Genomic DNA, 15,980 nt, shown 5'->3' with positions numbered 1-15,980 from the left:
GAGGGAGGGAGGGAGGGAGGGAGGAAGGAAGGAAGGAAGGAAGGAAGGAAGGAAAGAAGGAAGGAAGGAAAAAAAGAAGGAAAGAAAGAAAGAAAGGAAGGAAGGGAGGGGGAGAGAGAGACAGAGAAAGGGAGAAAGAGAGAGAAAGGAAGGAAGGAAGGATGGAAGGAAGGAAACAGTCCTTGTCCTGGAGTTGCTTACATTTTATCCTAGGGGATACTCATATGTCAACATCTAGTCATATACATGCTAATCCGAAGAAGGAGGGACAGCAAGCAGACAAGTAAGATAATCTGTGAAGATTTCCCATAGAAGAAAGCACATAAACTGAGGAAGCTTTGGAGAAGTGAAGAGGCAGAGATAAGGAATATATTCTGGGAGACAGAGTGCTGAGTTCCAGAAGCAGAAAGTAGGTCAGTTCCACTGGAATTTAGAGTTAGTCAAGGAGACTGATGTGCCATACATAAGATTGCAAAGGTAGACTGGAATCAGATGGTAATGGAGCACAGTTAGCCTGGAGAAAAGAAGAGCCAGGGGGAACATGATAGTTGTCTTATTTCAATTGTTAAAAAGTTTTTTTAGTTTTATGTATTTTTTTAGATTCATAAAGTGCCTTATTTATGTCTAATTTTATCCTCTTCAATATATATATTGACACATGTGCAATATATAATCTAATTCAATCCTCATAATAACCTGATTCACCCCATTTAATGGATGAAGAAACTAAGACACAGAAGTTGTGATATCCGTTGGATCACACAGCTACTAAGTATTTAAGGCAGAATTAGAACCCATGACTTCTAGATTCTGTGGCCAGTGCTCTATGCATAGGGTCATGTTTTCATTAATTGAACATTCAAAATAAGTGATAGGAACAAGTAGATGATGCAGGGATTGAATCTGCATAACTCGGGAGCCTATTGGCCCCATCATCAGAAATAGAAGAGTTGGCAGAGAGGCAAATTTGGGGGAAAGATGATGAGTTGAGTTGTGGACATGTTAAGTATAGCCAGAAATTTAGATCTTCAGCTCAGGAAACAGATAAGAGGCTGGCTAAGTTTTATATATATTTTTAAAACCCTTATCTTCTGTCTTAGAATTGAGACTATCTATGGTAAGGGCTGGGCAATTGGGGGGAAATGACTTGCCCAAGGTCACACAGGAGTATCTGAGGCCAAATTTGAACCCAGGACCTCTCCTCTCTAGGCCTGGCTCTCTTATCTACTGAAACACACCCCCTTCCCCAACCCTTTCCCTACCCCCCACCCACCCACCCACTGTGCCTGAAAGCTCTTTTAGAAAGAATGGAGGGACTAGGTGGCACAGTGGATAAAGTGCCAGACCTGAAATCAGGAAGACTCCCCTTCCTGAGTTCAAATGCAACTCAAATACTTCCTAGCTATGCGACCCTGGGCAAGTCACCTAACCCTGTTTGCAAATGAGCTAGAGAAGGAAATGACAAGCTATACCAGTATCTTTGCTAAGAAAACCCCAAACGGGGTCAGAAAGAGTTAGATACAATTCAACAACAACAAAAGAAGGATGGGCTGCCTCCACAGATAGTGGGTTCCTACGGGGGCAGAGGACAGTTAAAAAGGAGTAGTCCAATAGGGAGGCAGCTAACCAGATGGGAAAGGGTTATAAAAACTCAGGGAGAGGGGGCAGCTAGGGATTGAGAGCCAGGCCTAAAGATGGGAGGTCCTGGGTTCAAATGTGACCTCAGACACTTCCTAGCTGTGTGACCCTGGGCAAGTCACTTAACCCCCATTGGCCAGCCCTGACCGTGCTTCTGCCTTGAAACCAATACAGTGTTGATTCCAAGACAGAAGTTAAGGGTTCAAAAACAAAAAAGGGAAGAGAGAGTATCAAGAACGAAAGGAGATTTCCTAGTGTCAAGTGCTGCAGAGAACCTAAAAGAATAAAGAATGAGAAAAAGGCATCAGGTTTAGCACACAGGACATGCTTGGGAGAGATCACAAGATTGGCACGACGATGGAGTTGTTTTCCACAAACCTCTGCCATTCCAAAACCTCATTAAAAAGGAATTATGGCCTGAGTGTAAGCAAAGCTGAATCCCAAAAGCGAAAAGACAGAAACACTGAACAGAGTTAAAAGGCAGAAACAAAATCATGAGAGAACATTCGAATCTGAACACTTCAGACTTTCCACTCCGTGTCCCCTACTCCAACCCACTTCAGTCCCAGGGTTCAAGCCGTCCAGGCAATTTTGTAGGCTAGTGCTTCAGCAATGGGGGAGTCCTTGCTCAGTCCCTCAATAACAGTGACTCAACCTGAACACCATCCCACAAGAGACAGCAGATGCTCATTCTTTACCATACAAAGGAAAGGAAGAGCAAGAAGGGAGGAGGTGAAAGATATGGGTGTTGGTGCTTTGAAGCGGAGCCAACTAAGGGAGAAAGAGCTTCCCTACCTGAAGGAAAGGGACCGGAAGCCTAGCTGGTCCAGGCCTCTCTCCCAGGAGTTTCCTTCAACACCAGGAGACTGAGAATGTCCAGTCTCCGAGTATCTGTGTAGTATGGGAAAGGGGAGGAAAACCAGAAGCAAATGACCGTGAAGACGAGAGTAAGGTTAAAAGACCAGAAGTCTAAAAGAGAAAAATCTAATTAAAAACCCAGCTCATAAGCATATAAAGTAACAGAGAAGCTCATAAAAACAGAAAGAAAAATGAGTCAAAACTCAGAGAGGCCAAAGCGCAATGAACAAAATATACTCTGAAGGAAAATGAATTGAAATAGTTGGTGAAAAAGAGAATCCTGTGTGGACGGCCTGGAAAGCATCGAGGAATAGCAAAATGTTCCATGATGGCTAAAAAAAAGTACGGTTGTTAAAAGAAGACATTAAACGTTGAGTCAGAAATCAGAGCTCTCAAAGAAACAACAGGGTACAGAAATTAGAAGATAAATTCTTTTCAAATAAAGTACTCTCAGAGAGAAAGTAATGGATTTACAAAGAAAAATAAGCAGTGAAACAAAGAAATGACTTGAGATGACATCAAATAAGTTCTAAAAAGGAGGGGAAACAATCACAACCTTAAATCAAAATGGATCAAACAATCCAATAAAATGAGAGTATCAGAATGGATTTTTTTTTTAAATCCAGCAGCTTGCTATATACAAGAAATACACATAAAAATAAAGACAAAAGAAAAAAATTCGGTAATGTGGGGGAATTTCACTTAAGTGGTGAGGCTGGAAATCCAATTGCCAAGGACTAAGGAGTTGGAAGGAAGGAAAATAAAATATAATGAGATAGAAGAATTGTTCGCTTCTGTATGATGGAAGGGGAAAAAACTTTGGACTATGACAAGATGAATGGTCACAATCATCCTTGAGTGTGGCTGAGGCAGAGTGAAGATAAAGGCCATGGAAATGAAAAAGACTGATAAACTGGGACTCCAAGGCATCTGAAGGGACATCAACATGTATACAGAATACGAAAGATAATAAAAATAGAAGCGGGGGTTGGGCCACAGAAGGAGGCTGTGAGTCAGGTCTTTAACTCGATGAGAAAGGAAGGAAAATGACCTGGGGGTTGTCGGATGATGGGCACTCAGATCTTTATAGAGTGATATCTCTAGACAGCATGAATCTCAAAGGAGGAGAAGTTGTTGTGTGATATCAGCTGGGAGATGATCTGAAAGTGAAGATGGGGAGCAAGTGATATTCCTCTACATGCTCCTGGTTAGGAGACAGAAAAGTGGACAGCCATGAGAGAATGTCTATTTAGTGAATACTAGAGAGGATGGCCAGGGCCACACTGCCTTCTGGGACAGCCAAGTTTCCTTGAATTCAAGAAAATGGAAAGAATGAGAGGAGAAGGTCTAAGATGAAAGGTGCAATGGAAGAAGAGGTCAGGGGAACTAGTGAAGTAGTAGGCTGAGGTGAATGAAGATGAGAGACTGGCAGCAGTAACAGCAGAAAGATATTTTTGCCTAAGCAGCTGTGGACCACAAATCAGCAGGACTAAAAAAAATGTTAGGAGACTGCTAGCTCTAGGGATAGAGCACCATTTTTCTGGGGTTCCCTCCCTCGAGGTCCCTGGGATGGTGGAGTATGGCAAAAAAGCCTTCAAAAGCTCTCCCACAGGGAGCAACTAGATAGCACAGTGAATAGATTGATGGGCCTGAAAATCAGGGAAATTCATCTTCTGGAGTTCAAATATGGCTTCAGACACTTCCTAGTTCAGTGTGACTCCGAACAAATCACTTAACTCTGTCTACCTCAGTTTCCTCATCTGTAAAATGATCTGGAGAAGGAAATGGTAAATCGTTCCAGCATCTTTGTCAAGAAAACTCCATATGTGGTCACAAACAGTTGGAAACAACTAAACAAGAAATTTTTTAAAAATACACACATACACACACAGTTTTTCAAAAAGCACTCCCACACAGACTTGAAATCCCAAGCATAGCAACAATGAAACCTCACTTCTTGAAGTCAAGTGCTGTCCTTTCCCTAGGATCCTTTTTTTAAACTATAAAGTTATTTTTTAAACTACAAGTCACTTTATAAACTATATAAACTTCAAGGGTTAAGTAAGTCTTAGTCTTTCAGAGATATATGAGAAGATTTGTCTGAACTGATGCAGAGTGAAGGGAGCATGAACTAGGAGAACAATTTATACTATAACAACAACATTAAACTACTTTAGAAGACTTCAGACTTCCCATCAAGGCAATGACTGATCACAACTCCAAAGAACTCATAATGAATGAAGTATGTTACCCTCTTCCTAAGAGAAGTGGCAGAATCAGGGTGCAGATTAAGTCACATATTGTTGGAACATAACCACTGTGGAAATTTGCTTTGCTTTACTCTATATATTTGTTAAAAGGATTTTACTTTTTTTTTTTTCCACTTGGTGAGCAGTGGGTCTAAGGACCAAGAAGTAGGAAAGAAAAAACATTAATTTTTATTCACCAAAACAAATGAATTTAATTTTAAAAACTGTGAATCCAAATGAATAGCATTGTCAAGTTACTTAGTAGGAAGAAGTTTCCCAGACTGCTCTTCTCTTAGGCTGACTCATCCGGGACTACATGAAAACTCAATGTCTGAAAAAGCAGAAGATGAGGATTGGCAGGGAGGTGCTACAGGGAGTTTGTGAGAGGAAAGAGTGTACAAATATGATTTTGCCCCATATAGGGTAAACAACAACAACAACAACAACAACAACAACAACATATTTATAGAGCTTATAAAGTGTTTTTCTCCTAAGAACCCTATGAGATGGGTCAACAGAAAAGGACACAGGATAAGTCAGAAAGGATGAAGGACTTGCCTATGACTAGTCACGATTGGAGCTGGGATTCAAACCCAGTCACTTGCTCTATGCCGTACCATGTGGATGCTGACTAAAAATTTCTATGTGAAATGAGGAAAGTGGATTTTTTTTTAAACCCTTCCATCTTAGAATCAATACTGAGTATTGGTTCTAAGGTAGAAGAGCAGTAAGGGCTAGGCAATGGGGGTCAAGTGACTTGTCCAAGGTCACGAAGCAATGCAGTTTCTGCTTAAATGGGGTAGAGCTCTTGGACGATACCTCACAGGAACACACGCATGCACCCTTCCTTCTTCCACCCAGGATTAGGAAGAAGCAGAGCACTCACCTCATCATCTGCTTGCAGATATAAACGAGCAAAATCTAGCAGCTCCCGGAGTTCGGTAGTCTGGTTGTGGTAGAGCATAGCTTCCTGGAGTGAGGAAGAAGGTGACTGGAACATTGCATGACAGATTTATACCTCATTTGCACTTGGAGCCAAACGTACTCCAGCTACACATTCTCGATTGCTGCCTTCTCCATGAAGCCCACATTTATTGTGCTTCAGGGGGATGTTGCCTATTGTCTGCTGGGTGCCAGACTCCCTTCTCTTAAGGGAGCCCATGTGGTAGACTAAAAAAGGCACCAGCTCTGAGGTGGAAAGTTGTTGTTACTCAATTGGGTTTTTACTTTTTTTTTTTCCCCCTTCTAATCAAAACCCTTACCTTCCCATCTTAAAATCAATACTCTGCAAATCTGGCCCCAGACACTTCCCAGCTGTGTGACCCTGGGCAAGTCACTTGACCCCCATTGCCCACCCTTACCACTCTCCCACCTAGGAGCCAATACAAAGAAGTTAAGGGTTAAAAAAAAAAAAAGAATCAATACTCTGTATTGGTTCCAAGGCAGAAGAGCAATAAAGGCTAGACAATGGGGGTGAAGGACTTGCCCAGGGTCACACAACTAGGAAGTGTCTGAGGTCAGGTTTGAACCCAGTACCTCCCATCTCTAGACCTGGCTCTCAACCTACCAAACCACCTAGCTGCCCCCTGTTCAGGAATATTTAATTGTCCCTGACCCCATTTGAAGTTGTTTGTTTGTTTTTTTTAAAGAATCCTAAAGAGTTTATTACAAAATGCCAAGTTGGAAGGTCACTACTAGACTGATCTCTGAAGATCCATAAGCTTTTTTTCTGTACATATTCTTTTTTTTTTAGTATACATTTTTTTCTTTTTCTTTGAAGTTTTCTTAACAAGGATACTGGGGTGGTTTGCCATTTCCTTCTCCAGTTCATTTTCTACATGAGGAAACTGAGGTAAACAGGTGAAATGTGGCAAATAGGATGAAGTGACTTACCCAGGGTCACACGGCTAGCGAATGTCTGAAGCTAGATTTGAATTCCAGAAGATGAGTCTTTCTGACTCCAGTCCTAGCACTCTATCCATTTTGCCACCTAGCTGCCCACCCAGTGTTAGAAGTCCAGGGTTCAAATCCCATCTCTGATTTTTACCACTAGAGTAACCTTGGACAAGTCCTATAACTTCCCCTGGATTTCCTCATGTCCCTTAACTTCATTTGAAAATGGGGAGAGACCAGATGGACTCTAAGGTCCCTTCCAGCTCTTGATCTGCTTAGAGCTTGAAGAGAACTTAGAGGCCATCTGATCCTTCTACCTCTTCTCAGGGGAGGGAGTGACCAAAGTTCAGCAAGGGGAATTGGCCAGTAAGTACCAAAGGCAGAATTTGAACCTAGTGTTCTCTGACTTCAAAGCTGTCACTATGTCTACTGTACAATGGGCCGAGCATCTGAACTAGACTCTTCTGAGATCTGAGGCTATGGGAGAGAAGGCCAGCAGCTAACTTTGGGGCCTGCTTGAAAAGGAGGATGGGGATAGCACAACACTAGCCTGAAGTCCTGGGGATGGGGGGGGTGATAACTGCAAGTAGGTTAGCTGATCTCGACCTTGCCACAGCTTTCCCACCTCCAGGGATCAAGGCTAAAGGAACCCTAATGGGCACGGCTCAACCCAGGCAGGGATGGGAGTGAAGGCCGTTGAAGTCAGGATTGTTCCTCAAAAAACATCTCAAACCAAATAACATGAAAGTGACCCATAAGTGAGCCCCACCTCCCGGGGCTGGAAGTCTTCCTCCTGCAGCCCCCATCGCTCTCGGTGAAATCGGTAATACACCAAGTTCTGTTGCATTACGTTGTCTGCAGGGTCAAAAAGCATGTAGCTGGCCACACTTCGGGCAGCCTGGCGCACATCATTCACTAGGAAAATAGAGATACGAGTAAGGGGGAACCATGCCCTCGCCCACGTTTGGGAACAATCTCCTCCCTCCTCTCCTCTCCTCTCCCAATGCTCATCTCTTCCAGGACAAGATTTCCCCAATCCCATCTTTCATTTCGGTATCCTTCTCCCTTCCTGACTCTAGAACTCCTCTGTGACTTTCTCCTCATTCAGGGGCCATTTTCTTCTGTTCAACCTTCTTCTCATCCCTCACCAACAACCCTACTCTCTCTTCCTGTCCTTCTGAGCCTCAGTCTCCCTTCTTTCCCCCTTCTCAGGCTGCCTTGATCCTCTCCTAAGTGTGCCCCAAACTGTTCCTGTCCCCAAGTTCCCTCTATTCCTGTACCTACCAAGACCTTCCCCATTCTTCCCCATCTCCTGCTATACATCTCTTTGCAGACCCCAATTCCTCATTCTTTTTTTTCTTATTTGACATCTGATTTTTTTCTCCAATTGCATGGAAGAACAATTTTAACATTATTTTTTAAATTTGAGACTTGAATTTTCTCATTCTCTTCCCTCCTTCACTGAGAGAGAAAGCAACCTGATAAAGATTTTACATGAGAAATTACATAAAACATTTTTATGTTAATCCTTTCAAGGAAGGAAACTTAGCAATTCTCCATTCTCAAATACTTGCACCCTACTCCTTTCCCATTCTTCTCTTTGTGGGTGTCAATCCCCCATCCTTGAACATATGGATCCACCCTTCTTTAGGGGCCCCAATCTCCAACATCAATGGCTTGCACCCATCTTTCCCATCTTCCCTTCTTACCTCCTAGAAAAACTTACATTTGTAGTAGGCAAACTGGAGGTAGTGATACATTGTAGCCACGAATTTGTCCACAAAGTAGCCACCCACATTGGGGGTTAGGTTGGCCTCACAGTCCACTTTACACTGAAGAGATTCTGCAAAACGGTCTGGGGAGTGGGAGGAGATGGGGATGGGAGAAGGGCAAATAAGACAGGATAGCCTTTCATCTGCCCCAACCCTAGATTGCTCCCATCCTTTGGAATGTAACATCCAACAAGAGCCCTGGAGAAAAAATCAGGAGTTCTGGTAGTCTGAGGGAGTTTCAAGGATTCTCAGATGGTATCATGAAGGTTGTGACCATTCCTAAGCAGATCTGTAGCCACTTCCTACATTCTCTCTCCCTAGAAAATATTTTGTATTATTTTGTAACCAAGTCACCACAAAGATCACTGAATAAATGCATGATCAAAAAAGAAGATAGGCTGATCATGTGATAAGAGGGAGAGATAACTGGTACCGAACCCTTGTGTTCCACTGGCATCCCCAAGAGCGAGTCCATTCATCAAGAGCTCCCTCCTTATCTCACATCCCTTAGACATCTGCCCCTGACGTCTATTTCACCATCCATTCCAGGCTCACACGAAGAGGTGGCCCTTCTTATCAAAGCCAACCTTCCAACATGGATATCATCCCATCTCATCTTCTCTAGTGGATTGGCCCCACTATCATCCCCATTCTCTCATCATCAATCTTCTCCTACAAACACCTCCATGCCTCTCCCCAAAAGAAACCTTCACTTGTTCCTACCATCCCTGCTAAGCTATTGTCCTGCATCTCACCTCCCTTTTTCAGCTAATTTCCTTGAAACTCCTTCTATAAATAAGTGCCTCTACTTCCTATCTTCTCACTCAATTCTAAATCCTTTGCAGTCTGATTCAAATCTTACTCAATTGAAACTGCTCTTTCTCAAGGTACCAGTGAGCTCCTAATTGCCAAATATAATGGCTTTTTCTCAGTCCTCATATTCTTTTTTTTTTTTTAACCCTTACCTTCTGTCTCAGAGCCAATACTGTGTATTGGCTCCAAGGCAGAAGAGTGGTAAGGGTGGGCAATGGGGGTCAAGTGACTTGCCCAGGGCCACACAGCTGGAAAGTATCTGAGGCCAGATTTGAACCTGGGACCTCCCGTCTCTAAGCCTGGCTCTCAATCCACTGTGCTACCCAGCTGCCCCCCCCTTTTTTTTAACCCTTAACTTCTGTGTATTGGCTCCTAGGTGGAAGAGTGGTAAGAGTAGGCAATGGGGGTCAAGTGACTTGCCCAGAGTCACACAGCTGGGAAGTGTCTGAGGCCAGATTTGAACCTAGGACCTCCCATCTCTAGGCCTGACTCTCAATCCACTGAGCTACCCAGCTGCTCCCTCAGTCCTCATATTCTTTTCAATACATGGCTTTCCCAGCTCTCCTCCTGTCTCTGATTCATGCCATGCCCACTAACCATAGGTATCCTCAAGTGCTTTGTCCCGGGCCCCTTTCTCTTCCTCTTCAATACTGTATTAACTGGGGGCCTCCTCAGCCCACATGAGTTCAATTATCATTGCTTTGTAAGTAACTTCCAGATCTATATAACTAGCCCTTATCTTCTTCCTGAGGTGCAGTCCTGAACCTCCAGCTGCCTTTTGGAAATCTCTGACTCAATACTTACAAAATAAAATTCTCTCTTTCCCCGAAAACCCTCCCTTCTTCTGAACTTCCACATTTCTTTATCCTCCCAATCACTCAGTCCGGAAATTCCTTTGATATCCCTGACTCCTGCACATATCTCAATCTACTCTCCCAACACCTCTCCTATACATCTCCTCTCTATTCAGATAACCATCACTGTATGTCAGCTCCTCACCACCTTTCTCCTGAGCTATTGTAATGTCCTCCCTTTTGGTCTCCTTGCTTCATCTTTCCCCACTTGGATCTGTCTTCCACTCATCTGCAAAAGTGATTTTTCATCACACACACACACACACACACACACACACACACACACACACACACACACACATCTCCTACCACCACTCATTAAACTACAGGAGCCACCTATTGCTTCCAGGATCAAATATAACTACTTCATCATCAAAGTCCACCACAATCTGACTCCTTCCTCCCTTTCCAATGTTCTCACACTTTATTCCCCTCATGAACTCTACAAGCCAATTACATTGCCCTGCTTGTGGTTTCTCAAATGTAATACCCCATCGCCTAACTCTGTATATTTTCTTTTCTTTTTTTTTAAACCAGTCTTCTATCTTAGAAACCATACCAATATCAATTCCAAGGCAGAAGAGCAGTAAGAGGTAGGCATTTGGTATAAAGTGACTTACCCAGGGTCACACAGCTAGGAAGTGTCTGAGGTCACATTTGAACCCAGGTCTCCCTGACTCCAGACCTGATGCTCTATCTACTGTGCTGTCCTTCCCATATATTTTCTTTCTTTCTTTCTCTTTTTTAAAAACCCTCACCTTCTGTCTTATAATCAATACTATATATTAGTTTCAAGGCAGAAGAGTGGTAAAAGCTAGGCAATGGGGGTTAAGTGACCTAACTCCATACATTTTCTTTTCTTTTTCTTTTTTTTTAAACTCAGACTTCTATCTTAGAAACCATACCAATACCAATTCCAAGGCAGAAGAGCAGTAAGAGGTAGGCATTTGGTGTAAAGTGACTTACCCAGGGTCACAAGGCTAGGAAGTATCTGAGGCCACATTTGAACCTAGGACCTCCTAGGTTCTTTTCTCTTTGGATACTCCTAGGTCTCTGAGGAGCCACCTAGCTGCCTCCCTTCCATATAAAAAATATATATATATATATATTCAATGACTGCCCCCCATCCCTAGAATGCCCTCCTCTATTCATTTCTCTTGTTTCATTTAAGACTCAGTTAAAAAACTAAAAAGTTCAAACATCCCAACTTCTTCAGAAAGTTTTCATAGTCTCCCTAACTGAGAGTGTTTTCTTTATTCGATTACTTTCTATCTACTGTGTATATCTTCCATGGACCTGATTATTTACTTGTGGTTTCCCCTGTTAGAAGGTGGGCTCTTTGAGGGCAGGGACTATTCTTGTATCCCTAGTGCTTAGCACACAGTAAGTGTTTAACTAATGAATGATTGACTCTGGCAAACTTATGACTAGGACCACGATGGAAAGGCATGTGTGGATTTCAGTCTTCATTGCCGTAGGATAGGTGCTCTTCACCTTTTGGGGGTTATAGAACCCATTGGCAGTCTGGTAAAGTCTATGCCCCCTTCTCCAAGAAAATATTTTAAATGCCCAAAATTACAAAAAAAAAAAAAAACAGAATTAGAAAGGAAATCAATCCTATGGAAATGCAACAATTTTTTTTAAGTTCACAGTATGCCCAAAGGGCTATGTACATTTTGCCTCAGTAATATTACTACTAGGTCTGTATCCCAAAGAGATCAAAGAAAAGGGAAAAGGACCTACTTGTACTTAAATATTTATAGCTGCTCTTTTTGTGGTGGCAAAGAATTGGAAATCGAGGGGATGCTCATCAATTGGGGAATGGCCAAACAAGTTGTGGTATATGATTGTGATAGAATATTATTGTGCTACAAGAAATGGTGAGCAGGAGTTCAAAAAAACTTGGGTAGATTTATACGAACTGATGCAAAGTGAAGTGAGCAGAACTGGGAGAACATTGTCCACAATAACAGCAATATCATAAGATGTTCGACTACAAATGACTTAGCTAATGTCAGCAACACAAAGATCCAAGATAATGCCAGACTTATGATGAAAAATGTATTCACCTCCAGAGAAAGAACTGATGGAGTGTGAATGCAGATAGAAGCATACTATTTTTTTTTATTCTTTATTTTTTTACTCTTTTTTTGTTTTTTGACTAACATGGAAATGTATTTTGCATGACTGCACATGTATAACCTATATAAAAGCATTTGCCTTCTCAATGGGAAAGAGAGGAAAGAAGGAGGGAGAGAATTTGGAACTCAAAAAAAAATTTAAATGAATGTTTAAAATTGTTTTTACATGTAATTGGAACAGCAACAAAAGTTCATGGACTCCAAGTTAAGAACTCCTATTTGCATTTTATTACTTGTATACATACTTTATTCTCCTCCCCAATAGAATATAAACTCCTCAAGGGCCGGCATTGTTTCTTTTTTCTCTCTCTCTCCACATCCTTAGCACCTAGGATGATGCCTTACATACAGTAAATAATTATTGAAGATTTATTGAACTGAAATCAAGAAATCAAGGCTGGTGGGGAGAATCTCCTATGGAGAGGAGGTTTTTAGCAGGGTTTCAAGGTGGGGCAGTTTCTAAGGGGTCCCTTCATTGGGGATATTGGGATCCATGGTAGGGGAGGGGAATGATTCAAGGGGGAAAACCTGACAACTTGCAGAATAATAATAAGAGGAAGTAGCAGGGTACCTGCAATAGCTGGGTAGAAGTCCTTGAAGTCTGAGAGCTCGTGGGCCCCCTCACAACCAGCCAGGCAATTGGCAAAGACAGTGAGATACTCAGCAAGAGCTCGCTCCATATCCCCAACACTGCTGCGGAAATCACCACTATTGTAGAGCTTCACAGCCTGGACAAACACTGCCTGAGAGAGGACATATTTGGGGGAATCAAACCCCAGCCTTCTGACAAACCTTGAGATTGTGGAGGAAGGCTCCATTCCAAGCCCAGTTCCCAGTCCTTTCCTTTTTTTCCCACCAATTTCACCCACCTTCCAGATTCCCTCCCTCTTCTTTTTCCCACCCATGAACTCCCACCTCATAGGGGTAGGCCTCCAGGTCAGTAAGGTACTCATCCACATCCAGCAGTCCCCTGTAGTAGTTAAGGTATTTGGTGGTCATCTCATGCTTGGGGTTCCTTTGCAGGAAAGTGTAAGCAGCAGCCACTGCTTTCTCCAGTTGGTTAGACTAGATAGAATGGGAGACAAAGGATCAGAATAAAGGGATCGCTTGAACTTTTGGGGAAGAATAAGGAAGGAGAGGTTCTTTTTTTTTTTTTTTTTAAACACATCTTTTATCTTTGAATCAATGCTGTGTGTTGGTTCTAGGAAGAATTGCTCAGTCACACAGCTAGGAAGTGTGAGGTCAGATTTGAACCCAGGACCTCCTGTCTCTAGGTCTGGCTCTCAATCCACTGAGATGCCTACTTGCTCCCCAGAAGGAGAGGTCCTTACATTCCCTGAACACAAATCTCATTCTAGCAGGGAAAGGGAACTAGGAACACTGGGGGGAAATGGTGAAGGGATCAGTGGGGAGAAGGTGCAATAATGGGCCAAGACAGGGGCTGGGAGGAACAGGGAGAGAGGGGTAGGAGTTGGAGAATCCTAGGGTAGAGAAACACAGTAAGGGAAGAAATCGATTCATCTGTACATATTTAATAAGGATTTACTACTTAACAGGGGCAGCTAGATGATGCAGTGAACAGACCTGAAGTCAGGAAGACTCTTCTTCCAGAGTTTAAATCTGGCCTCATACCCTTGCTAGCTAGGTGACCCAAGGCAAGTCCCTTTACCCTATTTGCCTCCATTTTCTCTTCTGTCAAATGAAAAGGAAATGGCAAACCCATCCTGTATCTTTGCCAAGAAAACCCCAAATGGGGTCATGAATTCAGATACAATTGAAATAACTGAACAAAATAACAACTGGCTCAGATACTATGTTAAGCTCTGGAGACAGAAAGCCAAAACTAAAATTGCCCTGACCCTCAAGGAGCTTCCCTTCTATCTGAGCGAAACAACAAGTCTATGTAGAAATAAAAACAAAGTAGCTTCTGGGGTAAGAAAAGGCCTCATATGGGAAGTAGAACTTGAGCTGCACTCTGAAGGGAGCCAAGGATTTAACAAATTGAAGGTGAGGAGAAAATGAATTCCAGGCCCAGGGGTCAGCCTGGGTAAAAGGCACAATGAAGGAAGATGGAATGTTATTTAATGCCAGGAATAGCAAGTAAATGAATCTGACTGAACCAAAAAGGAAAATGTGTAATAAGTCTAGAAAGGCGGGTAGAAGCCTTATAGGAAAGGATTTCTTTTTGAAAACTCTTACCTTAGAATTAATACTGTGTGTTGCATCCAAGACAAAACGTTGGTAAAGGTTAGGCAAATAGGAGTTAAGTGACTAGCTCAGGGTAACACCACTAGGAAATATCTGAGGTCAGATTTGAACTGAGGACCTCCAGTTTCTAGACCTGGCTCTCAATTCATTGAGCCACCTAACACTTCCTTGGGAAAGGATTTTAAATGTCAAATGAAAGAGTCGACTTTTAATCCTAGAGATAATAGGGAGCCACTGGAGCCTTCTGAGCAAGGGAGATGATAGGAGCAGATGTACTTTGAGAATGCCACTTTGGCTTTGAACAGAAGGTAGACCTCTCAAGAAGAGCTGCTTCCTCAAAGCAGGAAGGCCAGTTAGAAGCCTATTGTAATAGTCCAGGTGAGAGGAAAAGAAAGATGAGAGCCTACTGGGGAAGTGAGAGACAGGAAATATCGGGGAAGAAAGGAGGTCCCTGGAGAAGAGGAATAGAAGATGAGAAACAGGACAGGAACAAGGGCAATGGGATCGATTCAAGAAAGAAGTAGAGATTTGGGAGATACTAAGGGAAGGGGGAAAGGGACTGATGAGTCCTCACGCCTGGAACATAGTAAGCACTTAAGATGTGGAGAGAGCAGAGCCTGGGACTGGAAAAAGATGGGAAAGAAGACACTTACCTTGAATAGGGCATAATGCAGATACTGATATGGCAGCCGGCTCTGGAAGTCCTTGAGCAGCTGTCGAGGTGGGTAGGGCACCTGGAAAGCTGGCAGTGTCCTCTTGCACCTCCTCAGACAGGCTGCCCGATCCAATACCTGCCCAAAAAACCATAGCTCCCGGCCCCACTCTTTCTCCAGCTCTTCTTTGGTCCCCCAGGTTGGGGATTGTTCCCCAGAGGACCTGGTACTGCTACAATTGGCATGGCAAAAGGCTTCACTGTCTTGGAGCAGCCTGTGCAGCCTCAGTGATGCCTCCAGGTATCGGGCACTCTCCTTCCAGCTCTCACCCTCATACAGCTCCAGAGCATAGGCATAGGCTGAGCCTAAAGGCATTAAATCCTCAGGGGGGAAGCCCCGAAAACTATATTTCTCATACTGTGCCCACACACTGCCGGCCAGGAGAAGAAGCAGCCCCCACGATTGCCCCATGCCCCAAGCCCAGAGTCCCACTGGCTCCTTGAGGGCCCTGGCCTCCAGATGCTGAAGAAGGGGTTGGGAGGTGGGGGAAGGGGTGGAGATGTGGGGGATTGGTCAGGGAAGAGGAGAGGGGCAGGCCAGCTGGGTCTTAGTGCCTGGCTTACTCGGAGGGGCTACTAGAGATTGGAGCAGAATCCCCAAAGAGTAAATGGGGAACATACCCAGGAATTTATTGGGGGCTGGAGAGAAGCCATGGCCTAAGCAAACTACCAAATTCCCAGCACTCTCTTACGGTCCCTTCAACCCCGTTTGAGTATGTACGTGCCTGGAGGCCTGGCTTCATGGAGGACCGCCGAACGGCTCGGGGCGGTCTGGTTGCAGAGGGAGTGGCCCAGGCATTCCACACGTGGAATCCTCAATCTCCCCCACCCGTTATGATCTG

At 43.5% G+C, this 15,980-nt stretch overlaps 1 protein-coding gene across 1 annotated transcript in view; it reads right to left on the bottom strand.

Moving 5' to 3' along the window:
- Nucleotides 1-15,550, bottom strand: part of P3H4 (prolyl 3-hydroxylase family member 4 (inactive)) — a 17,830-nt gene extending 2,280 nt beyond the window's left edge. The window contains exons 1-6 of the mRNA XM_044673914.1: nucleotides 15,080-15,550; nucleotides 13,134-13,283; nucleotides 12,790-12,961; nucleotides 8,365-8,493; nucleotides 7,408-7,553; nucleotides 5,632-5,715 (exon numbers count right to left, since the gene is read on the bottom strand). Coding sequence (XP_044529849.1) covers nucleotides 5,632-5,715; nucleotides 7,408-7,553; nucleotides 8,365-8,493; nucleotides 12,790-12,961; nucleotides 13,134-13,283; nucleotides 15,080-15,550 — 1,152 coding nt within the window. The remainder of the gene's footprint in view (nucleotides 1-5,631; nucleotides 5,716-7,407; nucleotides 7,554-8,364; nucleotides 8,494-12,789; nucleotides 12,962-13,133; nucleotides 13,284-15,079) is intronic.
- Between the last annotated feature and the right edge of the window lie 430 nt (nucleotides 15,551-15,980).

Source organism: Gracilinanus agilis, chromosome 4 (genome assembly GCF_016433145.1).
Source record: "Gracilinanus agilis isolate LMUSP501 chromosome 4, AgileGrace, whole genome shotgun sequence".
Lineage (NCBI taxonomy): Eukaryota > Metazoa > Chordata > Mammalia > Didelphimorphia > Didelphidae > Gracilinanus > Gracilinanus agilis.
Note: the sequence above shows the minus strand (reverse complement) of the source record. Positions and strands in the feature narration are given on the sequence as shown.